We start from the raw sequence: 26,686 nt of genomic DNA, 5'->3' as shown, positions 1-26,686 counted from the left end.
TGTACTCAGCCACTGACACACACACGCTATAATGCACACACACACACACACACACCCATGGAGACACACTCGGAGGTGTCAGGGCTGGCCAGACATCTTAACAGCAGTGTCTCAGCGGCAGTAGCAGTGAGAGCTCTATTAGCTCACTAATGCCTTGTTTATGTCCTTCTGCTGCAGCCGGTTCACCTGCACACACACACACGTTGAACTCAAGGCACTAGAGCCAACATGGCTGTCTGTTTCCTGTCCTTTTAACCTCATCCCTGTTTTGGATGTCAGTTTTTTAGCATTCATTATCACATGAAACAGTTTGAAGCAGACTTTGGTTCCAGTTTGTGGCTTTTAGTTTTGACTCAGTCTGACTGTGAACAAAATAAGCCTCCCATTAGCCGACTGTTCCGTCTCCTCCAGCTCTCCTCTGCGGTCTCCTCGTGTTGCCACTTTCTAATGCTGTGTTTTATTTAAAGTCAAAGTAATCCCTGCTAAGAAAAGTCAAATAAAACTGCTGTTTAAGTTGCGGTTTGAAGGCGGGAGGCCGGTCATTACTGATGTTTTTCTTTGAGACTGCACACACAGTGAGGTGTGAGCTCTGCTCCCACAGACCAGGCTTTACGTCTCAAACCATTCTGACTATTCTGCGTTTATTAGGGTGTTTTCTTTTGTTTTCAGCCCTGTCACTAGAAGAAAATGTTGGTGTTGGATGTTTTTGCAAACCACAAATGATTTACATTTCCACATTTCATACGTCTCATATCAACATCTCAAAAGTGACATAATATTCAAGCTGAGGGGATGGTGGATGGTGTGTCACCTGGGAGAAACGTCAGCCACACTGCTGACTATTGCAGACAGCTGTTCAAGACCAACACACAACAAAACTGGTTGTTTTCTTGTGAGTCATTGCTGTGATTCCATCGGCTTTTTGGGTTCCGAATGTGGTTGTTTTGTAGAGACCCTTCAATTGGGATAGTGCCACAAACGACTGTTGTTTTTGACAGAGACATCGTTGCTTTTCCTGCAGGGTTAACCTGCCGCCCCAAAACGGAGTATTTTAAGCCCAAACATGACCTTCTTCTAACCATAACTAAGTGGATTTTGTGCCCAAGCTTAACCACACACTCACTGCAGTGTTATTGAAACATAAAGTTTCAGTGTATCCGCTACATAATAACATACAAGTGTAACTTGTCAGTGGTTTGCAGAAACAATACTGTTCAGCACAAGGCCAACATTTTTTCTGGTGATTGGGTTTGTTGGGTTGTTCTTACAAATTACTCCGTAAACCAAACATTCTTTTCTAACCCTCTAGTTTTGTTGTTTTTACAAAATGTTATAAAAATGCAGAAAAAAAGAGAAAAAAACAAAACACAAACAAACAAAAATAAGTAAATGAATACATAAAAAGGTCTGGATTGCCCTGTGACTCAATCTCTCATCTTGTCGCTGACATGCAAACATTGTCCATTTCTCCCATTTCTCCCATTTCTCTCACCATCGCTCCTCTTTCATCTTTATCCTGAGTTTCATATTATATATTTCATTCACAATTTTCAGCCAGTCATCTTGGGTTAGTGGTTCTGCCTTGTACCATCTCTTCATGATGGCCCCTTTACAGGCTGCCAACAAGATTTTCAGTTGCTATCCGTCTTCTCTTAACACCCTTAAAATGTAAATGTAAAATAAATACCATACATGATCATAGCCCAAAATTTTGATGATAACTATATGAGCATTTACCCAAAACTACAATTTCAGGACAGCCAGAATACATGGGTAAGATAAAACCAAACATTCGTATAATGATTTTTAAGTCACATGATTTGTCAATGGATTGGATATGTAAAGATACAAAAATAACATCAGATACTGCTCTGATGAAGAAGAAAAAGACCTAAAATAATTTGAGAAATACAACATGGTATGCTGGATGAGAGATTTAGGTTTAAATAAAAACGGATTCTCACACCTGGTGCCTGGATAGTGTGACGTGTGTGGTTGTGCTGCTGCCGTGGTCCTGCCAGCTTTCAAGAGAGCAGCGGTAGGTTGCGTCTGAGGTTGCTGATCAACCTTAACAAGTACTGTTTCGTAGCCTATTTACCTGAAATCCTGAGTGCAGAGCTGATCTTCTTTCAGGTGCTGTTTATAAGTGTGTGGGCCTATCGTCCATGGGACAGATGTAAAGCTCTGGGTAGCTTTGCACTAAAATAACTTTTCCGTATTTATCAGATTGAATATTTACAGAAGAAGGGAAAGATATCTGTCGGCTGTGATTGGTTAGTTGTCACATGACATGCATTGCGCGCTGCTGTGTTCCAAAAGTTGAACTCGGGAATGCGTGCGTGCCGCCACGGTGTTGCTCTGGCGTTTGAGCGCACCTGCCGTATGTCCTCATTGAAAACAATGAATTTGAGGGTGCAAAAAATGCAGCATGTGTACGGCCCTTTAATCTGTAAACAAATGTTACTTCTACAACATTTAATTCTAAATGACTCATTTGAAAGTCAGATTTTTAATGTGGCTTGTTTTTACCGTAAAGTACTGATCTCACTTACACAAGGATCCTTGTTTTTGTCACCTTGATAACACACAGAGTCACAAGTCATTCATTCATTCATTCATCTTCTAACCGCTTCATCCTCTTGAGGGTCGCAGGGGGGGCTGGAGCCTATCCCAGCTGACATCGGGCGAGAGGCAGGGTACACCCTGGACAGGTCGCCAGACTATCACAGGGCTGACACATAGAGACAGACAACCATTCACGCTCACATTCACACCTATGGACAATTTAGAGTCACCAATTAACCTAGTCCCCAATCTGCATGTCTTTGGACTGTGGGAGTAAGCCGGAGTGCCCGGAGAGAACCCACGCTGACACGGGGAGAACATGCAAACTCCGCACAGAAGGGCTCCCACACCCGGGATCGAACCGGCAACCCTCTTGCTGTGAGGCGACAGTGTTAACCACCACACCACCGTGCCGCCCCCAGAGTCACAAGTGTGTTTCGTAATTACAGCTTCAATCTTTCAGGGTTTTTTTTCAGTTTAAAAGTGTTCCTCTGTGTGAGAAACAATCACACAGAGGAACAAGGAAGCTGACAAGTAACATCCAGTACATCTTAGTGTTGACAGACTAATAGCATCAGTTCACTCAAATTACAAAAACAAACATATTTTCTGAACAACCTTAACACAATAAATTTTGTAATAGATTTCTTTTCTGTTTCCCTCTTATTAAGAATAATTGTGTATAATCACAAAAAGCTTGCAAGACACAACAGAACAGTTAGAGTGTGTAAGTCAGGGAGTCTGACAGGCAGTGAGAGTGTGGCCTGATTGGTCAGTAGACGTGACCCGGCAGACAGACGGTGAAGGAGATAGTGGTGGGGGATGTCGGTCAGCAGGCAGGGGAAGGATCGTCCTGCCTGAGTGAAATCCTATTAAGTCTCGCCCTAATCATCAGGACACCGTCCTCAGTTAAGGACAGTGATCTTTACTGTGAATCCAGACGACAGCATGTGACTCCAATAGTGGCGAGACAAGAACACACTGCATTAAACTCTACATGCTGGTGTTAATGTGCACTATTTTGGCTGTTAGCGTACAAGAAAAGAACGGCCTTTACTCTGCTGCACTGACAGAAAATCATGCACAGCGTGGCACGAATTACCCCAGTTACACTCCAACAGCTTGTTTAAAAAATTAGATTTCCTCATGTTTTTGTTACTTTATTTGTTTCTTGCCGTTTGTTAGTTTTCATCAGCAGGGAGAGGCTCTTTTATTTCCATTGTGCTGGGGCTGGGCGGTATGACCTCAAATCAGTATCACAATAAATTGAACATTTTACCTCAATTATGATTAATGAACGATATATGAAAGATAAATCTGTACATTTTCATATGGAGTCTGGTCTTTGAAATTATACTTCATTTAGCTATTTGTCCTGTGTGAACACATTTCATATTTGAGACATGGATAAAAGCAGCGCACAGTGTACAGTCGTGTGCATGTAACTGTATAATGTATGCAAGAGCACACACACAACACACACATACGCAATCTGGCTACAAGTACACAACATCTGCTCAGTGGGTGTGATCTATGACTTTCTGCTCTTCTTCCCTGAGTGCTTAAAGCCCCCCTCCTCTTCACTCCACACACACACACACACACACACCAGCTGTCCCCTCTCCTTCTGAGCACCACTACAGCACTAATACGCTCCTGCGCTCACACACTCGTCCCCTGTGATAACACAGCTGAAATGCAAACAAACAGGTTTGTACACACAGCAAATTTAATCACGGAGGATTACAACTTGTCATGCTTGTTTCTGCCAGCATACGGCTATATCACTGCTGGGGAGGGGAGGGAGGTGTTGGGGGTCTCTGCTTGATCTACCCACAATCCCTCGGCAAGGTCAGACTCACTCTCTGCGGCTAATGCTAATCCTCTCAAGGATGTGTTTGTGTGTGTGTTTACCTGTGTTTGTGTTTTGTTTGTAATGATGTCCATCCCTGCGCATCAGCACAAGGGTCTGCGCCAGAGATCGCTCATGTAGAAAAAGGGAGTGGACGATGGGAATGAGCTGCTCGCTGGATTTGTTTATGGAAAAAGGATTTTGAATTTAATTATCCAGTGAAATGAAGCTCTTTTGTTCGAGCACTCAGTCACTCTGAACTGCTTTTTGCCTTGATGTGTTTCTCATTATTTGCAGGACTGTGATGGAGCTGTAATGGATGTATACTGTGGTGTGAGTGGCTTTTACAGAGAGTGTGTTTCTGTGTAACCATCTCCTAGCGTCACTGTGTTTATGTGTGTTTAAGTGCCCTAAATTCACATATGTGTGGCCCTGTGGCGAATTTGTGAGTGACAGAGTGTGATACAAGGCGATGAGGAGGTATGTGTTTCACTGTGTGTGTTCTGCTTCCACCATAACATCCCATCTCCTCTGCTCTCCTCCTCCAGCTGAGGACTGCCAGCTGCTCTCTCAGATCCCCAAAGTGCGCTGCCTGAGGAACGGCAGGAGAGAGGGTGAGTGTGGGGGGACGGGGGGAGGTGGGACAAATTGGCTGCATGGAAAAGAGACTGGTCCAACATCATAATGGTTTTTCATAGTATCTTAAACTCTCTAAAATCTCAAACTGCTTTATGGAAGGCAAGGAAATGTGACTGCAGTTGGTTCAGATCGAGGTCAGAACACGTTCTCACCACCAACGAACTGCACCAGAGTTCATTTGTAACCGGACTGAGACCACCTCTTCAAGACGGTGTGTGAGTGTGATTGCTGTGTTCACACCTGCCCAAATGACATGCACTTAGGGGGCAAACAAGTTTGAGTTTGATTGAACCAAACCAAACAAGGCAGGTGTGAAAGCACCCTTAAACTTTAATTGCGCCAGGTCAAAAAGTTTGCATACACCTTTCTCTGCAGTAGCTGCTCCTCCCATCCATCAATCTGATCTGATTAGCTCTGATCTGATAGACTGATTAATTATCCGCCTTAAGATGCACACTCACCAAGTAACTGCTGAGGAAGAAAAATGAACTCATGAAGAACTCGCCTGTGCTGCGTTCACGGACCTACAAAAGCCTACAAATTTAGAGAGGGGACACAGATTGATACAACATACCGGCATCAGCCACCGCCACACTATAGCCACTTTTCCACCAACATTTCCAGAAACTTTTATTACCAGCAAATTATTTACCTGTTTCCACCGCAGCGTTCTTCGGCACACAGCCCCGCCCCCCAAGATTTCCGGGTTATCTGAAAAGTCCTACCCCCCTACTAGGTACTTTTTTCAGGGAATGTTTGGGGTTGAGGGAAATTTTATTTTTCCCCGGGTAATATCGGTGGAAACGCGCCGAGGCTTTTCAAAATCCTGGGTAAATGAAAAAAGTTCCTGCGGTGGAAAAGGGGCTAATGAATCTGATTTGATGCAAAACGCACCATCTACCAGTCATAGAACAAAGAACTCCTGCACACTGTCTGCTACACTTACAATAATAGGACATTTATTGGGATCGAGGACAACGTTTTGGCACCGAGACCTTAAGCAGGTTATCTTACAAGACAATGGGAGAGACCATCTTACAAAGATTCAATGTCCTACGTAGCTCAGTCAGGTCCCACTGCAGAGCTACATCTACAGTCAAGTATCATAGTACACCAAATATCCATAATGTAACTATACAAAAGTAGACTATATATTGGCTAAAATGCACATAGTAATAGAAGAGGGAGACTGTCATACACAGATAAAAATATATAATATACAGATGAGCTTGAAAACACTGTCTCATTAAATCTGTCTCTAAACAAGTAAAAGGGGACACAGGATTAGACAGAAAAATGTCTTGTACAAATATAAATAAGCTAATAAAGAAGAAATCGAGCCAAAAAGATAGCTTGGCCTCTAATAAAATGGTTCATACAAGATGACTCTAAAATAGACAGTAACAAAAACATTACTAAGCTAGACGGATTAGCCTTTACAGAGCCTCAATCAGCACTAAAGAACCAGATGTTCTTTGTGCACCTGTCACTTTCTGTGGACATGTGCATAAACCTGACCTGAGAAATGTATTTGGATATCAACTCCAAGAAAGTGTCTTCTATTTCATCCCTGCATTAAAAACCAGAGTGTAAAAAAACTGTTGAAAAACATAAAAGCACTGTTTGTTTCATCATGCGTATCATTTCACCTGAATTGAATTCAATTAATCCCTGAATTAGATTAAATCCTCGAACCACAAAACAAGAGAGTTCAGCCAAACTAGAAGCCAAAAGAACGAGTGTTGCTGATTGGTGTGGACGTCTTAACGATAATCCTTCTTACTCAGGTTTCTGCCTGTGTTGCTGCTCTCTCTCTCTGTGCAGACTGAAGACTTTGTTTGGGCTTACGAACCACATGCTGACAAAACATAAGCATATTGAATTTAGGCCAACAGTTCTCAACAGGCATCTGAGGTACACGAGCCGGAGCGAGCTCAGGTTTACTTAAAAGTTGCCTCCAAATCCATGTCATGATGTCAGAATTTTTTTAATCCTTTTGTTAGCTTTTGTTCGGTGAAAATATACAATAATCAGTCGTGTTTTAAACTGGATGACCCAAGAAATACAGAGATGTAATCAATACACGTACAAAAGAACTGTGCTTGTTATTTTAAGAATTGATTTTTAAGATTTTACTCCTACTTTATGCAGCTCTTAATGGTTTCATACCTGCAGGGCATCATTTACATTTTCTCCTTTGATGTGTCAAACTGGTGCCTGAGGTCATGAAGTGCTGGAGCTGTTGTTATAGTTGTTATAGATAAAAACTGTGGAATAGACAACCAATAAATATTAAACATGCAACATATTTTAACTCCTCTAAAAACAGCTTGCAACTTGCAGTTTAAAGTCATTCTAGAATTATTGTTTTTCAAGAGGAAATAGTGCAAATATTGTCATTCTTTGCAATTAGTAGATTCATTGTTTGGTCTGTAAGGTTGTAAAAAAAAATGCTTATCACAGTGTCCCAGAGACCAACGTGAAGTCTTCAAATGTTGATCTCTCAGACCTACAGGACAAAACCCAACCATATACAATTAGACACACTGTTATCCCTCCATTGAATAGGTGTTAGTAGTGGTTATCAACATTAAAGATGTAAGTTAGAAGGCTTCTGCTACACTAATGTTATCACCTTAATAAACAGCCTGTGGCAAAACTTCATGTCTGTATGTTTCAAAAACGCTGCGGTAAAAATGTGGTTTTGTTTAGGCGCAAAAATCACTTGATTATAGGTAGGAAAACATCATTTTATGGCTTAAGACACCAACATTTAGTGGCACAAAAGCCACTGGAAGCAGCACCCACAAAAATAACAACTTGCTAAAAACACAACTGTAAATGCAGCGACAGGCCACTAAAAAAACACCCAAAACTGGGCGCAGAGATGCAGCTGGAAACACAGAAATAGTTCCACATTTGGTGGCATAAATGTAGCTTAATAGCTGACAACAGCATCCTGAACATACTAGTTGGTGTAGCAGGAGTCTATAATCCTGATAACCACTACTGACACCTGTTTAATAAAGTGACAGGGCTTGAACCGGGTTGTTAAGTAACATTTATCAAAAACTACAGTGCCCAGTTGTGTTGGGAAATTACTGTTAGTTTTCTAAAGTAGTAGTAGTAGTTAGTAGTCGTTATCAGCATTATAGATATAGGTTAGAAGGCTTCTGCTACACTGATGAGTATGTTATCCCTTCATTACGCGGCAATTGGCAGAAGTTCCCATTTCTGTACGTTTTAACAATGCTGTGGTTAATGTGTGGTTGAGATTAGGCACAAAAATCACTTGGTTATGGTTAGGGAAGATCATGCTATGGCTTAAGACACCAATGTTAAGTGGCAAAAAGCTGCTGTAAAATGGGTCCCTAAAAAAACATCCATGTTTGGGGGCACAATCACTGCTGAAAACGCGGCAAAGGGTTGCTAAAACACCCACATTTTGGTGCAGAAATTCCACTGGAAATGCAGCAATGGGTCACAAAAAAATTCCCATATTTGGGGGTAGAGATGCAGCTGGAAACACAGAAACAGCTCGCTAAAAAATATCCACAGTTGGTGGCAAAGATGTAGCTCAATAGCTGATAACAGCATCCTAAACATACTAGTTGGTGGAGCAGGAGTCTTCTAACCTAGATCTGTAACCCTGATAACCACTACTAACACCTGTAGTACTTGAACCGAGTGGTTGAGTAACATCTATCAGAAACTACAGTGCCCAGTTGTGTTAGGAAATTACTGTTACTTTAGTAGTTTGTAGACGTTATCAGCGTTACAGATATACGTGAGAGGGCTCCTGCTACACTGACTAGTATGTTATCACTTTATTAAACGGCCTGTGGCGAAAGTTCCCCTTTCTGTAAGTTTCAACAACGCTGTGATTAATGTGTTGAGTTTAGGCACAAAAACCACTTCGATATGGATAGGGAAAGATCATGTTTTGGCTTAAGACACCAGTGTTTAGTGGCACAAAACCGCTGGAAATAGGTCGCTAAAACACCCATTTTGGGGGCAGAAATACTGCTGGAAATGCAGCAACAGGTCACAAAAAACCATCCATGTTTGGGGACACAATTGCTGCTGAAAATGCAGCAACGGATCAATAGAACACCCACATTTTGGCACAAAAATGCTGCTGAAAATGCAGCAATGGGTTGCTAAAATACCTCCCATATTTGGGGCAGAGACGCAGCTGGAAACACAGCATTCGATCAATAAACAACATCCGCCTTTGGCAGAGAAATGCCACTGGAAATGCAGCAATGTGTCGCTTAAAAAACCTACAGTTGGTGTAGCAGAAGCCTTCTTATTTTTATCTGTAACAGCAATAACCACCACTAACACCTGTTTAATAGAGCGATAACATTCAAAGAGGGTGGTAGAGTAACATTTGTCAAACACTGCAGTGCCCAGTTGTTTTTAGAAAATTGCTGATCCCTTTCTAAAAATAAAACTGTATTCTGACCTGTTTTTAAAGATTTAAGTCTTCAGTAGGAACCAATGAGCTTTGAGCTGAGAGCAACACAGACGGGGAAGTGAGAAAATACTGAGAGGCAGACTCACACATTGTTGGTTTCGGTCCTTAATGGGATTTATTGACAAAAACACAGAAGGTTGCAGGTCTCACCCTCAAAGTAAAGGCTTAGAAAGAGGCACTGTGTTTATAGTTGGATGGTTTTCATTGTTCTGGACTGCTTGTTATTTATCAGGCCTTTTTGTGTTTGTATAAACACTGTACTAGCAAACTGCAGTGAGCAGCACTGAGTCACGCCACTTCATTCCAGTTTCTGTTAAATCCTGTTTATCTGTTCAGCTTTGCACTGTATGAACTCATTGTTTGAGGCTGTTTGAGACAGAACAGCCTTCAGAAAGAGGTAGAAAATAATCACCCCTTTCTTATGACTCATATCGCACAAAGAAATCCATCTTTTTCATCCCTGCTGATGCTTCAAGCTGCTCAGGTTGGGAAAAGTAAAAGCTAAGTGCATCTGAGAAACGTGACCTCCGCATCAAGTTTTAACACGGATAAACCTAACATGTACAAATAATCACCTGAAAGTTCGACTTCAAGGCTGCTGTTTCTGCTCTTTAAAAAAACAGCTGTTATCTTCACAAACATTGTTATTCACAAGTTTGTCCTATTTAAATGATCTTTGACTTCAGAACAAAACTCTTTTAATGATTAGATGCATCTGTTTAATTAACTTTAGATGCTGCAAAAGACAATTAACCTTCTCCACACGCCATGTTAAATGCAAATTACTGTGATTGCAGACACACTTCTGATGAGCAAAGACACCTTTATTGCTCTTCCTGCTCCGCCTGTAGCGATTCTGTTCTTAACTTTGTGTCTATTAAAAATAGATTTAACTCTTCACTTCAAATTTACACTTTTTTCCACAAGTATTGGTTGGCAGGGCAAAAAGCAAAACACAATCTGGTATCTGCTTTAAACTAATCCAATTAACTGGCTTCATTTCAAAAGGATTTTTAACCTGAAGCAGCCTTTAACAGTCAAATGTAAATATCCCAAAACCACAGATAATTCCCTCCTAAATGAAAAACATTTATTTAATGAGTAGCAGTCTTCAGTTGTTAAGAACTTAAAAGGAAATGGGATGCTGATAAAAACCTTACCTTTAGACCTCCTGTTGTTTTGAAGTGTATGTTTTTAATTTCAGGCAGACAACAGATCAAACAGAGACAGTGTGACCTGTGAAAATGTTTTGGAGTTTGATGGCAGGAAAGTCTTTGTCCGTCAAACAAAATCACTTCTTATTGTGCTGTGAGTCACTTGTAATTAACAGCTTTCTGATGTCCGTTAATAAAACAGAGAAATCCATTGTAACGAGGCAGAGACACATTTTTTCTGTCAACAGTTGCCTCCGTAGACTAAAATGCAGCGCAGCCATCTGGAAGAATTTTACTTTTGGCATCATTCTCTCCACCTTTTCATGCAATCCATACCTGAAGCACACCTGCTCGCTTGTAGCTATTTCAAGGCAAACAAAGGAGGAACAATAAATTTACTGTAGTAGTAAAAGTAGACAGGGCGCGACAGAGAGAGTAGGTGCATTAATCAACACTTGGCAGCAGTTTTTTGTCCTTTAAAAAAGACTTAGTATGCTTATTTTCAGGTTCATACTGTACTTGTATTTTTGGTTTCTACTAGGGATGGGCAGCACAAGCAAAAACACTATTCGAAAATCATGGCAACTATTCGACGCCCCCCCCTCCCCTCTCGGAGCCACGCACACAGAGATCCATTCATCATTACAGCCGGGCTCCACCGGCTGCAAAGCGTCACGTCAGCGTAGCATCGCGGCGTATTCATTTGGGCTCCACTAACTGCATACGGAAGCGACACGTAGAGAAGCCAGCGGGGTTGTTTACCGTTTGCTGAGCCGAGAGGCTGCATGTAGACTGCATGAAATGTTAAAGCATTTTCCACCTAAGTTTTTACATCAAAAAAGTTGACATCCCTACTTGCAGTGAAGCAGCATCTAATGTGATCAACTCTTAGATATTTGACTGGTTTTAGATGTCAATGTCATTTCCTCCTCCTTGTACTCTTCCCGCAGGTCTGATCCGATCACGTGTGCGAGGAGCCAACACGGCCTCGGCCTCCATCTTGACCTTCCTGGACAGCCACTGCGAGGTCAACACTGATTGGCTGCAGCCGATGATCCAGAGAGTCAAGGAGGTACAGACCCACAGGCTCACAGTCTGCCGTCATTCACACTCTCCAATTAGACACTTAATACACGCAGCTCACACACACACACTCAGAGGTGGAACAGTTGCCCTGTGACGTAACACTTCTGGGGATTTTGCTCCTTTTCATGGTAGATTTTACTGGCTGTGATGTAATACGTTGGCATTGCTTATTGTTAAATAAACAATTTGTTCAGCTGACATTGAAGTCACACTGTACCAGAAATCACACTGCACTTTGCCACTGCTGGAAAGAGTCATGCATTTCCCAACTGATCCGATTTCCACTTGACTCTGAAATGTTTTACTACATGAGTTGGTCTGTTTTGTGTTTTGCTGTTGTGGATTGGGTTGGTGACATCTTCCTGCTTCAGGCTGCATACTGTTTTAATTTCCAATCAAAAACAGTCTCTTTTTGTGATGTAGTGGGAAGATTCTCCCGCTTTCACCGCATCCTACAAATCTAATCATGCAGTCCACCAGGGACACTGCCATCACATTCATGTGTCAGTGTTTCGGAATTCAGAATGTGACCAGAATTAAATGCAAAACCAGCCACTTTTCATTATCAGGGGGATTTTTTCTCTCCCTCGTTTTTAATTTCACTGGATTTTCATGTGAACCTTCAAGGGCACTTTGGCTGTGAGCCCTCATTGTTTCTGTCTCCTTTTCTGTATCAATTTCACAAAGTCACACGGGCAAAGCATGCAGCATGTAGATGCATGATTTAGAGACACAAGTGTCTGCAGAGATGAGCGTGTGCACTCCCCGAGACACCAGTGTCTGGTATTTTGATAAAGAGACATGTAGCTGTAGCTCAGTAATGAGTTATAGGCTGTTTGTTGGCTGTCTCTATCCTCCCCTGACATTACAAAACTGCGACTGGACTCAAACTAGCACAGCTGCTCCCCCAAAATCCTCTGCCATCCCCCATCACAGGCACACATTCCCACTGACTGCAGCAGGAGCTGTTTCATTTTAGGTTTTTCTCAGTAATCACTTCTTCCCTCATGTGTGCTCGCACTGAAGTCAGACACTCAGACAGAGCTGCTTCCAGTGTGTCACCTTATTTCATCCACTCCCTTGGTTTAGAGGAAGTGCTGTGTCTGTGTCAGCCGCCTCGATCCAATGTACTTTTTGTTCATAAGACTCTCTCAGCTCTCCTATCTACTGTTCCTCCTCCTCCTTTGCTTTTTATCAGCTTCTCCAGTCCTGTCAATGCACAGAAATTACGAGACACATTGTGGACATTTAATTAAAGGAACAGCTCAAAAAGTTTGATTTTGAGAAATACGTTTATTGACTTTTTTACTGAGAGTTTGCCTTCAAGATTGATACTTCTCTCATGTGTGTACAGTATATCTGAGCTGAAACCAGCAGCCACTTAGGTTAGCATACAGACTGGAGACGAGAGGAAACGGCTTGCCTTGGGGTGTTTAGTCCCTTTCCCACTGGACAAAAAAACTCCCGAACACCCACTAACATCTGGATCATCTGGGAACGCTTACAAATGGCATTCATTCCCAGGACAAGTGATAGCACGCTGCCCTTTACCCACCCAAATTAGCACGTGTGTGCAGGTTCTTTAAACAAAAAAGTTGTTGTTTTGTTTTGTTTTTTCTGGTGTGTCATGTTTGTCGTCATGGACGGGCTGGACAACAGGGAAAGTAAACAGTAGAAAGCAGTATCAAGGACAGTGAACATGTTTGTGTAAAATGTACTTTTTTTTGTATCGCTTACTTATTCAGTCTCTCTTTCAAACTTGGCACCAACTAGATTTTAAATTATGTTTGAGCTCTGCTTGGATGGCATTTTGTGGCAGCACGTCATTGTATGGCGCTGGAAAAAGGGGCTACATTTAGTGTGTCCATAAAGGCTTGTATTTCTATTACGAACGATCAGAGCTGGAGCCAATAAATACGCTTGACTTACTGCAGAGTCATTTCAATCAATCAATCAATCAATCAATCTTTATTTATGTTGCACTTTTCATACAAACAGAATGCAACACAAAGTGCTCCACACAGTTAAAAACAATGAAACATCGGGTTTATACCATAAATGCAAATCTGATAGATAGGTAGAACTAAGACCATTAAGAGCTTCATAAACCAATAAAAGCATCTTAAAATTAACTCTGAAGCACACAGGAAGTCAGAGACTTTAAAATTGGTGTAATGTGTTTTCTCTTTCTGGTCCTTGTCCACACAAGTGCAGCTGAGTTTTGTAATAACTGTAACTGAGTAATGTTTTTCTCAGAAAGACCAGAAAGTAGAGCATTACAGTAATCAATTCTGTAGGTGATTGAAAACATGAATCAGTGGCACGGTATGAGATCGCTGCTTGTTCTCACGATATTTCAGCTGCGCTTTGGAAAGCANAGGCTAACGGCTAACATGCTAACTATTATTTCTATGTCACTAGTCACTTGAAACAAATTTAGGACGATAGGAGACAGGTTGAAATAAACTGAAATTTCCCTTTAAAGCTCACTATTAACACATTATATTTCTGTTGTTACAAAACCTTGCAGTTTTATATGTGAGAGTATTGCTTGTCCGAAATTGCTGTTGTTAAACTTTTATTTTTGTACAGATAAAGAAAGGACATATAATGTGCTTGTAGGTCTTTTTTTGTTCACTTTGGACAGAGCCAGGCGAACTGTACCCCCCAGTTTCCAGTCTGTATGCTAAGTTAAAGTTCAGTATACAGACATTAGAGTGGTAGCAATGTTCTCATCTAACTTTCAGCGAAAAAGCCAGTATTTTTTTTAAAAATGTAGCACTATTCCCTCAAAAGAACAATAAATAATATATGTGTTCTTTGCTGAAGGACAAAAGTCTTGTGTTTGCTCGGAAAGTACACCAGACAATAACCCAAACTAAAACCCTCATTCAAAAACTCTGCATGCAACACAACTCGATATATTCAGAAATCTCTACTGTACAAAAACCCCTCCATGTTTTATTCACAAGACTCTACACATCCATCGTGAGTGTGTGCACGTCGTGTTTGTGTTTCCGTACACTCATCCTTGGCTCTGGGCAGCTCTGACTCATCCAGCTTGCATTACAATCTCTCAGTCTGGCGTTCATGAGAGTGCCGGGCTCAGTGTTAATCCACCAGCTCCTCGGCCCGGCTGCACCCAGTCCTGGATTCATTAGCTTGCCTGAGACCTCGATCCGGGGTTCAGACAGGCCTCTGGGAGCAGGAATACTGATGAAGGATCACTGTTTAATGCAACATAATGACACTTCTCACTTGTTAATTTAAAGCAGCAAATGAAACCACTTGAATTTAATTAGTAATTAAGTACAAATAATGAGCTCTGCACTGGCAGATGTTGATGGATTAGAGATTTAAGTTTAATGAATGGTATAGCCTTATCAAATGCACTCTCTCCAGACTGGGGGGTCATTTAATACCTTCTTACAATGCATTGCCTTTTTTTAGATCATGGGGACTAATTGAAATGTGCAAAATAAATTTAGCTGCTGCAGTAATACAATTAACAAGTAGCTGATAATTTAGCATTAATGGTCGTATGATGCTCCGCTCCCCTCTTTTTTTCTGATCTCTCTTCACTGATCATAACTAATGCAGTGGCCCGCAAACTTTTTGAAGCTTCTACTTCTATCATTAGCTCAAGATGCTGTTTGTGCGTTTAATTTCAATAATTTCAGAGTTGTGGAGAAGTAAAATTATCCAGTAATTTATATTGTGCTTTTCTAGTCTTAGCGACCATTCAAACTCAGCCATTCACACACATATTCAAACACTGGTGGCCAAGGTTACCACACAAGGTGCCACCTGCTCATCAAATAAACTCTCAAGCAATTTAGGGTTCAGTATATTACCCAAGGATACCTAGATATGTAGACTACAAGGTCCAGGAATCAAACCACAGACCTCACGATCAGTAAACAGCCATTCTACCTCCTGAGTCACAGCTGCCCTGAAGAAAGTCTGAAAAAATAGGAAATATGCTTAATTCTGTAGCAGAAATATGTTTTAAGTTCAGAAATATGTTGTCTTATTCTTTCCTATCCCATTAATCACCATGCAATCCTTCAGCCCCCTCATATTTATCTTGGGACCCGACCCCAGATTTGGAACCATTTGTCTAATAGACCAGAAACAATTGGCATTTTAGCACAGAGACGTTTCCCAGAAACACAACTGCTCTCAACACAGAGACAGTCCCATTGATTAAGTGAAAGCTGGTGCCAGAATTTTGTTAGCCTGACATTAGCATGAATTACTATTTTAAAGAATCGAGAGAAGTAAATTTCATGGAAGCAATGACTATTTCTTGGTCAGCTGGTTTCTTAAAGGCACAGTTCACCACAAAAACACATATTTTTCCTCTTATCTGTAGTGCTGTTTATCAATCTAGATTGTTTTGGTGTGAGTTGCCAAGCATTGAAGATGTCAGCTGTAGAGATGTCTGCCTTCTCTCCAATATAATGGAACTAGATGGCACTCAGCAATGTCTCTTTCCAGAAATCATAAACCCGGATACTCAGGATAATCCACAGACCTTGTTGTGAGCAGTTTCATGTAGGAACTATTTTCTCTCCACCGAACCACACCCACCAACCATATCACCATATAGAACGACGCCTGTTACTGTTATAGTTTTAAATCATTAATACTGATGCATTAAAGTACTTAAATGTTTCGTCTGGTCAAGCTGGAGCTACATTCAATTACTTTATATACAGTTTGGTAGTTTTATCTAAAGAAAAATATCATATTTGTGAGCTCTTTTTATGTTGTGTAAATACAGTAAAATCTTAATATTTATCCACTTGAAGGCGGACATTGTGCTATTAGGCAAAATGTCAGACAAAATACGAAATGAAAATGATTAATACTTGTGGTACTGCGTGTTACAGTAATGAAACAGATGACAAGAAACTGGCTTCAAGATTCATGCCGCTTGATAAACAAGTGGAGAGACACGGTTCAGCAAAATATATCAGATGGATTACTTCACTTATAAAATGAGGGGGACTCTGAAACTGTTTGAAAAAAGAAGTGGTCAAATATCACAATCATATGGGAAAAGATGAATGAATAGAAGTTCCTGGAATGTTGGTCTTTGTATCAGGTCTGACAGACATCCTTTTTATTGATTTGTCCAAAGAATAAAATACAATCTTACATAGAAACAAATCCCAACCAGTCCGTCGTTACACTACCAACTTTTTATTCAGTCACCTGTTGTGCTTCCTCACTAGAGTCCTCAATAAACACATATTGAAACCAAAACTCCAGTAGCATGAATCAAGCAAAGGTAAAAACTGGTCAGGTCCAACCACTTTGACACAAATTATAAATAGGAAACAAATGCAATTTTCAGTAATTAAGACAAATATATTGTCCTGGTTGTGATTCACTTTATCCTATGGGTTCTATTTTCCTTCCTCCCTGTGCTTCAGTGCTTTTAGAGTTGTTTCTGGAGAATATCTCACATAGGTGTGAAATCTAAAGGATTTTCAGCAGAAAATGCTTCACTATAAACACAAAATGAGATGAGCATAAGATGAACAGAGCCTGCAGGAGTAAACTAGTCCAAAATCAACAGAGACAGCGTTATTGTCTGCATCGTTGTCTTTTTGTTTTATAACTATATATAACTGCTTTATAACTAACACCTATTCACATAATTTCTCACTTTCTCAAAAACAGAAAATGTGTCATCAGTACATGAGGTTTGTAATGAGTAAGAGTTTTTCAGAGGGAAAGTATAATATTTCACCCTGAAATGAAAAAAAAATAGCTAAGCTCAGTACAAATAAATCAACATTGTACTAATGCTTTCAATGCCAGTGTTACATTTTTAATTTCCTGTATTGTTTGACCAGATTTCCTTCTTAATCACTCAAGACAACATGCTGAGATTAAACATTATCCAGTCTGTGAGTCTAGTACCACAAACAACAGAATATCTCCCCACAGTGTATGAGCAACAAGCATGTGGAGAAGAGAACATGAATCAAGGCAGAAAAACAAAATTCTGGCCGTTGACCTTTTAGCCCAAACTGGACAGTGCGTCCTCTGTGTGTCTCTAACTCAGAGACTGATATGACATTACTGGACGATGAGGCAAAGGAACAGAGATCTCCACGCACCAGCTGTGAATATCAGTGTGCGCAAAACACATTTCCATTGACAGAATGTAAAGCTCTTTATTCTGTCCTACAGCTCATTTTTCTTTCCTTTGTTTCTGGTGAATTATCATACTTTTTTCTGACATACTGTAGAAGAATGCGCTTAAATTCCTTTGTCAGCGACATTAAAAGCAGCTGTGGGGGACAAAATGACAGCACTCTGACACCGTGATAAATTCAGACGGAGAAAGGGAGAACAAAGAGAGGGAAGGAGATATTGAGAGATCATCGTTGACATCCATTTTGGAAGTGGAAGCCTCCTCATGCATTATCAAATCACAGAGGCTCATTAAAAGCCCCATAAATGTCTATTGCTCAAAGCTGTTGAGAGCATCACTTTCCAAATTGCTCTCTGGCAGAGTGGCATTTCACACCCGCTCTCCACCCCCTCTGCTTTTTGGTGCAATGAACACAAAGTTCATGGCGGGTTCACCCTCTGAGCAAAGAGAGAGGGACGGCTCTAATTGGAAACAGTCAGTTGGATTGTCCCAATGCTAAGCTGTTGGACTACACAAACACATACACATGCCTCATGGGCAAACAGCAGTGCTGGCACAGACGCACACTGGCAGACAGATGCAGCACGCTATCAGCAGTCAACAGTTCTCTGCTGTACTGTGTTTTTACTCTAAGCTTCATGTTACATCTCCAGCAGGAGTGTGTTTGTCATGAATTAATGTCCACTATGAGCCGTGGGAAGAAAGGGGAGGTTTGGCAGTGATGCTCACGTTCGGCACAATACAAGCAGCAAATAAGGGGTTTTTACTTTTCAGTTCTTCACTCATACACTAAAGATATAACGAACTTACAACACCACACAGGTCAAAAAGAGAAAGGTTAAAGTCCGCTTTGAGCTTACGTGTATTTGTGTTCTGTTCCAGTTCACTGGAAACAGGGAGGAGGGCTGTTACCAGTAATCATCCCTCCTCATCAGGACGGGCAATTAATCAATCACCAAACCTGCTTTTAGTCTCTTACTCCAGCAGGAGACTAATTCAATGCCCCCAGAGCACAATCTGACATTTAATACTCATTACAGTGATACATATTGATTTATTTTCTTGACACACACAAAGAAAAACTTAATTACTTTGCTGAACTTTCTCGTGATCCTGAAAAAGGTTCTTGTCTGACTGAAACGCTGTTCGATAAAAAGTTTCAGTCTGTGGCGCCTTTTTTTAATCTTTTGACAAAAGGGCAGAATCTCTAATGTATTATAATTCTTATCTAGTTCAAAAAACAGCAAGAGGACTTGGATCAGAGTGGGATATTGTACCATTTGTTGGCTACACTGACGGTTGTTTGAATAAGATTGGGTTACTTATTTATCTGGACACTTAAGGAGTATTAAGAACAACTTTATTGTGATAACAGCAGGTTTAGTTTTGTGCTCTTTGTCATACAACACATTATATGAGATAAAAGGAGAGACTAGCACTAAGAAACATTAAAGCACAGAAAATTAAAGTGTTAATCAGATACAGAGGAACAGGAAGTTGGCTAACCCACTACTGTTTAGCTTTTATAAGCAGTATATAAACCCTTAATTATTGTTTTTGAGCATATTATAATGTAGTTTTCTGCCGATTTTAGGACGTTCTAAGTGTTTATTAATTTATTTATAAACAGATTTGTACAAACCTTTGACAGAAGAGTTTTTTAATGTGTTGAAATGACTTGTGAGGACATATTATTTAAGATTAAAACTGTATTCAACTGTAATACCAAACATTAATCATCTGTTTAAACATAAGTTACGGATGCATCATAAGAAAAGTTATAGTTGTTGACAATTACAGTCATTGCATTTGCTTAAATCTTCATTATAGTGTTGTCAACATCTATAAAGTGTAAATTAATTCCAAACAAAGGGGGTAAATCACAGTGTTAAAGCCTTTGCACACCAAGTCTGAATTTTTGTATGCTTTTTTTCCCCAATCCATCGTCCGATAGAAAGTACTGAAGCCTTTTAGTGCCTTTTATTGTTCTGTTCATTAAGAAAATTCCCAATATGAGACACAATAGAAGACACATTTGCTTCCTTGCTTCTCTCCACCCTCCACTAGAGTTTCCTCCCTGGCTGTCGACACTCCCTGCCCGCCTCTTCCATTTGGCACTGCGGCTGCCTGAGTTATGAAATGATGTGTGGCTTTTAAATTGCACTCTGCTGTAAGCACCATCATTGCTGTTGTGCATTACTGGATGGGCAAACGTTAACGTCTCTTTGTCATGGAAGATTTCAAGAAGGACGTTGCCTCCATATATTTCCCCCTCTTATTCCCGCTGGTCCCCGTCCTCTTCTGTACTGTTCCTCTGTCTTGTTGCTGATGTACGCCACATTTACTTTACTGCTTCTTGGTCAAACAGTTCTCTAAAGCAGTGATACTCAGCCAAATCTGGCCTGCGACATGGTGCCACGTGCCCCCCCAACCATTTTCTAAATCTCAATGAAAATAAGTTGGTTCACAATGGGATTTTTGTTTTTACTTTTAATGTGATAAAGGTGCCAGGGTGCATAAATAGCATCAGAATAGAGCTTATTTACTGTATCAAAAAAGTGCCCCGCATGTTCTCAAATCTGAGAAACGGTCCTGTGTAAACCTGACCTATGCGGGGCTTCTCTGACTTGAGCAACACCTGTCATTTTGCAACAGTGGCCCCCAGGCAAAGCAAGTTTAGTATCTCTGCTCTAAATCATGGGTTGCCAACCTTTCTGATATGAAGTGCCGTTTTTTAATCAGAGCAAAGTCAATCTCTTGCTCCCCAAAATGCTCCATGAAAACTTTGGTGATGTCGTTACCTTTGTTTGTTTGAGACATTGATTCTAAGCAGCAGAGCTCCTCCCTTACAGTACAGTCACAGTGTCTTGCCATGTCTGCCAAAGATGGTATGTCATTTACATTTACACACTGATGCACTGTAATGTTCTCACTTATTACCACACTTATTGCTAGTGTGCCATCGGTTAAGTTACCGTGTGCCAGCAGTGACACACGTGACCAAGTTTGCTGGTTTCAGAAAAAAAATGCAGAAAATTGAACCTGTTCTGAAAACTTAAATGATGAGTAAATGTTTCAGAGTCTGTGTGTAAACGTGACCAACACATGATGAGGTTGTAATTCCTTTTAGATGTGCGACAATTTCAAACAAACAAAAAAAATACACTTTTTCATTCAGATAAAAATCCCAAATGCTTTTCTTTCTTCCAACATTACCACCTCTTTGGCTGGGCTTTATCATATCTATGCCTAATTAAAACTAAATGAAATGCAGTGCTTCAGTTCACTTAAACGTCTTCCTGCAGGATTAGTTACATCATTCCTCTTGATAAAACAGTTTTGACCTCTTTAGACTGTTTCCCGTCTCCATGCACCTTGGTAGTAATTAACGTCGTGCCATAAATTCCTTCTCTGTAATTCATTTGTTATTAAAAAGAGCTGCAAGTTCCCGTCCTAATTATTCAGAAACATAAAGCTGTCAAGGTGTTTAATCGACAATCTGGTTAATAAAGGGAAAATTACAGGATAAATGAGACTGTTTGATGTTTATACCAGGGCTGCAACTAACGATTATTTTCACTGTCGATTGATTTGTCGATTATTTTCCTGGTTATTTCTTTGGTCTATAAGATGTCGATCAGTGCCAAGATGTTGCCCTTAAATTACTTTTTTTGTACACAACCCAAATATATTCACTTCACCGTCACAGAGGAGCAAAGACACCAGAAAATATTCAACATTTTCGACTTTTTTTCCTTAAAAAAAAATACTCAAACTGATAGATAAATATATAGTTGGTGATTAGTTTAATAGTTAATAGTTACTAATCAAGTCTGTCCACCACAAGAGCTTGATTATGAATTGTTCATTCTGGTCTAATGATGACGTGTCTGTGTGTCCTTCTCCTCCCATGCAGGATCATACGCGAGTGGTCAGCCCCATCATTGACGTCATCAGCCTGGATAACTTCGCTTACTTGGCGGCCTCAGCTGACTTGAGAGGAGGTCAGGACACAACACACAAATCTCGTACAGTAACAGCTGATAACAAACAGCTGCAGTCAAGGAAAAACCCCTGTTTCACATGCTCTCATTATATGACATCATGATCCCTGCCAAAATAATTCGAAACTCAGGTCAGAAATTTCTAAAGTCAGTCTGGAAGTAAAGTTTGTGAAGTTTTCATTCAACAGCCGCCCATTTAAAAAAGTGAAATCATGCAAGTTAGTTCAGCCAAAATCAGAAAAGCACTCTTGTCTGATGTCCAGGCAAAGTGGTTTTATATTTAACTGCTGGATCGGTCTCTCCTCAGGATTTGACTGGAGTCTCCACTTCAAATGGGAGCAGATTCCCATCGAGCAGAAAATGGCGAGGAGCGACCCCACACAGGCAATCAGGTCTGTGTGCAGTGCTCATCATCATCCCTCTTTTTCTACACTAAACTACTACCTGGTTCCCAGTTCGCAGCATGGAAAAGTGATTTAACACAACTAAATTGAGGGATACATAACATGCTCGCACAAAACTGAAATATTAACATCAAAGAAGCAGATTCATGACGCGAGCACCCTCCACAAAAACCACTTTAAGGTCTTCTTCTGTCAGCTGATGTTGTGCTTTATTCCCAGACAAATGTTCAATTCACAAAGCAGTGAACACACAGTAAGCCTGGATCTCTCGCTGCCCCAAGAGTTGCACCCTTGAACATCTTATTATATGACTGATCATGATGGCAGTGTGGGAATTCAAGCTCATTTATTTACTTTGATTTGTTGTCTTCCCAGGGTTATGGTTGTAACTCTAAGTTTGTTTATATTTGTAACTTAACTTAAATTGAAGTTTGACAATCTTCTCATCATCATCATGATCATTATGCCTTCTTCAGGCTTGTAAAATCTTTCCAAACTCCTCTGCCTGCACAAAAAACATCTCTTCAAATGAAAGAGTGACAGTAAGTAAAAGATGTAAATGACTCTTCTTCTCTCTGCTCCGCAGGACTCCTGTCATCGCAGGTGGTATTTTCGTCATGGACAAGAGCTGGTTTAACCACCTGGGCCAGTACGACACCCACATGGACATCTGGGGAGGAGAGAACTTTGGTGAGCTCACTGATGAGTTTTAACTTTTATTTGAAGAATGACATTTTGTTTTTCATCATCCACAGGCATCCTACTCACAATGTCTTTAATAAGCACACAAAACTAAGCTTGTCTCTGCCCCGCTGGCAAAGCTCACACCTTTTACTGTTACTGCTACTCTGTTTCATTTTCTTAAACTTTGCTTTTGGAAAAGATGTTTACATTTTAATATGTGGACTTTTACAGAGGTGGTCAGAAGAGAATAAGTAGGTGGGCAGGAGATTATACACTTTACAAAATAAAAAGCGTACTGAATTGGAATATTAAACCAAATCTTTATACAAAGCTGTCTCTAGACTTAAAGGGATACTTTGCCGTTTTTTAAGCCAGCTTTGTATCATAACGGTGTGGGTAGTATGTGTAAATGAACTGTGGTAAACTTCCCTCTGTCTTACCAGCGGCCAGATCTCCCTGCTCAAATCCCCCAGACGATGCGTTTCCACAGCTTGAACTACAGATTGTACTTCCGCATTTGTGTATGGCTGCCACCACAGACACAAAAAGTATAGCAGTGTATCAAGAGATGAGATAGACACTCCTCTCTGTCTCTCTCAAACTCAGACCAAACTCAAGATATTTTGATGCACTGTTCGGCTGTAACACTACAACTTGTGAACAGGAAGTGGGTGCCATACTGTTTCCTGCATCATGAAAAAACTGGCTGACAAAACTTAGATCAAACAGTAAAACTAAGCAGCACTGATAAAATATGATAAGGTTTGTTGCCTAATTCTCGCCTAAGATGTTCTCAGAAACATGTTTTACTTGACTGTTAAACTGTAATTTGAGATTGTTTTGTTCCAGCAGTGAAATTCTACTTTAAACATCTCACAAGTCACTAATTTTAAAAGTTCAAACAAGGAAAGCATTAATGCCCAACAAGGTGTCCATCATCAGGAATTAATGGATGATGTGCAGTGCAGGACAGTTGCCTCTGTGGGATTCATTAGTTCCTAATTATGGACATCTGGAAGGGCATCATCCTGCTTATACCATGGCCACATGTTGAAGAAAAAAAATTAAGACCCTTGAAGATCTAACACCTGAGGTTTTGACTAATAACTTGGAACAATCACCACCCTGTAAGGTTCTTATGCAATGAAATGTTTCTCATTATTCCAGTACATATCATGAACCTCAGAGTTGGCAATGAGAGATACTTACAAGATTATTTTTTGTGGCTTTTGCCTTTATAAGACAGGACTGGTTAGGCTTGAAGGAGGGAGGGGGGTGGATGACATGCAGCAAAGGGCCGTGGGTCGGACTGGAACCCACTGCTGCTGTGGCAAGGACATGGTCTTTGTACACTGAGCTACTGGGGGCCCCTGTAGGAGATATTTCAAGTCCACTCAGCTCATAGAGGCAGAAAGCTAACATCATGCCAGCAAGATTCAAAGTCAGTAACACTGTGTACGGCTGACAAGCAGTAAATATAACATGAAAGTCTGTTTAAGATCAAGGCTAGCTATCTGACCATGTCATTGTCCCAGAATCAATATTAAGATTCTCACAAACAGGCATTACATCATGTGTAACGTTACTGTTGGCCACAGCCTGAAGTAGCCAGTTGAATAATGATGGGATGTGAGATTATTGCTGATGTGATACAAAGTATGAGTAAGTTCAGATGTCCAGTTTACGTCTGGCAAGTTGTGTGTTACAGGTTAAAAGAAAAGTTGAAATCACTCATTGTTGTGTTTAGATGTTTGAGAGCTTGTTAACATGTTGCAGGAGCCAGAGCATTAATTAGTAGTTTCACTGGAACTACTTAGTCAATGTCCTGTATCAGGAAATATTAGACACCCTGCAGCCAATCAGAAGCAAGTCAATCAATCACACACATAAAGCAAAGACTGTAATGGTAAAGACTAACTGAGGAAATGCTATCCAAAGTGGGGAAACACCAGAGGAAGGATAAAAACTCAAAGTAGAAAACAATTTTAAACCAGTCAATAAATAAGTAAATAAATAAGTAACAAAATAGAAGAATATGTCAGCTAGAAAAACAGATTATTAAGAATAAATAAATAGATAAATACACAATAATAATAATAATAATAATAATAAATACAAAATTAAAAAAGCCCGGCCAAAAAGGTAGGTCTTGAGTTTGGTCTTTAAAGACACTGACACTCTCTGCGGCAGACCTGAGGGATCTAGAGGGTTCATATGATGAAAGCAAATCTGATAAATAGGAAGGACTAAGACCATGAACAAAAAATCTTAAAATCAGTTCTGAAGCACATATGAAGCCAGTGCAGAGACTTTGAAAGTGGTGTAATGTGTGCTCGCTTTCTGGTCCTCGTCAGCACACGTGCAGCTGAGCATTAGTTTACTTACAGTAATTACAAGAACAATGTTTTTTCCATTCTCTGAACTCACTATCACGAGTAAGGAACAAAAAGGAATGAAGAAAGCAGTGCTTATTCTTGCTGTTTCTAATGACATGTTACTATATTTGGAAATAATGATGAAAAACTCAAATTTAACTGATGAAACTGGAGGTTTTAATGTCTTCATTGTATTTAATGGTGTTGGCTCTGGACCACTGCAGATGCTTCTGGATGCTGCAGAGGCTCCGCAGCCCGCTCTCAGAAATACCAATTGTGTCCTTGGAATTTGCAAGGCAGCAGAGCATTAAATTATCCGCTACAACAGCTTTCATATTGCTGATTTACAGCTTATAGCCATCTGCTGCGTCGGAAAAATGTATCAGGTGAACATGGAATGATGTCTGATGCAGATCAGACAGAGACAACTACCTGCCTACATACTTGACCTCACCCTCTGTGTCTCTCCTCCCGCAGAGCTTTCTTTCCGGGTGTGGATGTGCGGAGGAAGCCTGGAGATTCTTCCCTGCAGCCGTGTGGGTCACGTGTTCAGGAAACGGCACCCGTACGACTTCCCAGAAGGCAACGCTCTCACCTACATCAAGTGAGTGGGTTGATATGTAAGAAACCTGACATGAAGTCTGCTGCATGGCGTTGTTACACCGCAAAACAATTCACCAACTGCCAAGACGGTTAATCTTTCAGTCAGCAGTCAAAAATCTCAGGTGTCACATGATTCAGTGAAGTTCAGTCAGTGTGAAGTGAAGAGCCTCACCAGGCAAACTTCACACCTCTCACACGTTTTGACTCAAGCGGCAGTGAGGGATGAGTAACTGAACTTTGAGAAGTTTGCAGAACATCTTCACCCAGGCGTCATGTAACATTAAATATTAAACTACTCACTCCTCATCTTCAAATTGTTCTCCTTACTGTCCAGGACACTGACAGCAAAGATTTCCAGCTCTAAAGGAAACAGTATGATTTAGGAACAAAAACTGAATAATAATTCTAGGCTTAAGGCTTTCGAGGTGTAATCTGAGCAGCATTTTTGTTCATCACTCACTGTCACACCTGCCAGAAACATCAGACTGACTTTTAACAACAGTTGAGTTTACAGTTGGTAAGGCAACAAGTCTGTCATCACCACCTGTCAGCATTTAGAAGTACATAAAAACTGTCAGGCTGACCCCCAAGTGTTTTTTCTCTTTTTTTGTATTTTTAATTATATTAATAATACATTTCATTTAGAGGCGCCTTTCAAGACACTCAAG

At 40.5% G+C, this 26,686-nt stretch overlaps 1 protein-coding gene across 1 annotated transcript in view; it reads left to right on the top strand.

Moving 5' to 3' along the window:
- The window catches only part of galnt16 (UDP-N-acetyl-alpha-D-galactosamine:polypeptide N-acetylgalactosaminyltransferase 16), a 61,994-nt gene that overhangs the window by 21,264 nt on the left and 14,044 nt on the right, over positions 1-26,686 (top strand). Inside the window, exons 5-10 of the mRNA XM_050061366.1 lie at positions 4,966-5,031; positions 11,641-11,762; positions 21,865-21,952; positions 22,260-22,344; positions 22,943-23,046; positions 25,893-26,019. Coding sequence (XP_049917323.1) covers positions 4,966-5,031; positions 11,641-11,762; positions 21,865-21,952; positions 22,260-22,344; positions 22,943-23,046; positions 25,893-26,019 — 592 coding nt within the window. The remainder of the gene's footprint in view (positions 1-4,965; positions 5,032-11,640; positions 11,763-21,864; positions 21,953-22,259; positions 22,345-22,942; positions 23,047-25,892; positions 26,020-26,686) is intronic.

Source organism: Epinephelus moara, chromosome 14, assembly GCF_006386435.1.
Source record: "Epinephelus moara isolate mb chromosome 14, YSFRI_EMoa_1.0, whole genome shotgun sequence".
NCBI classification, from domain to species: domain Eukaryota; kingdom Metazoa; phylum Chordata; class Actinopteri; order Perciformes; family Serranidae; genus Epinephelus; species Epinephelus moara.
Note: the sequence above shows the minus strand (reverse complement) of the source record. Positions and strands in the feature narration are given on the sequence as shown.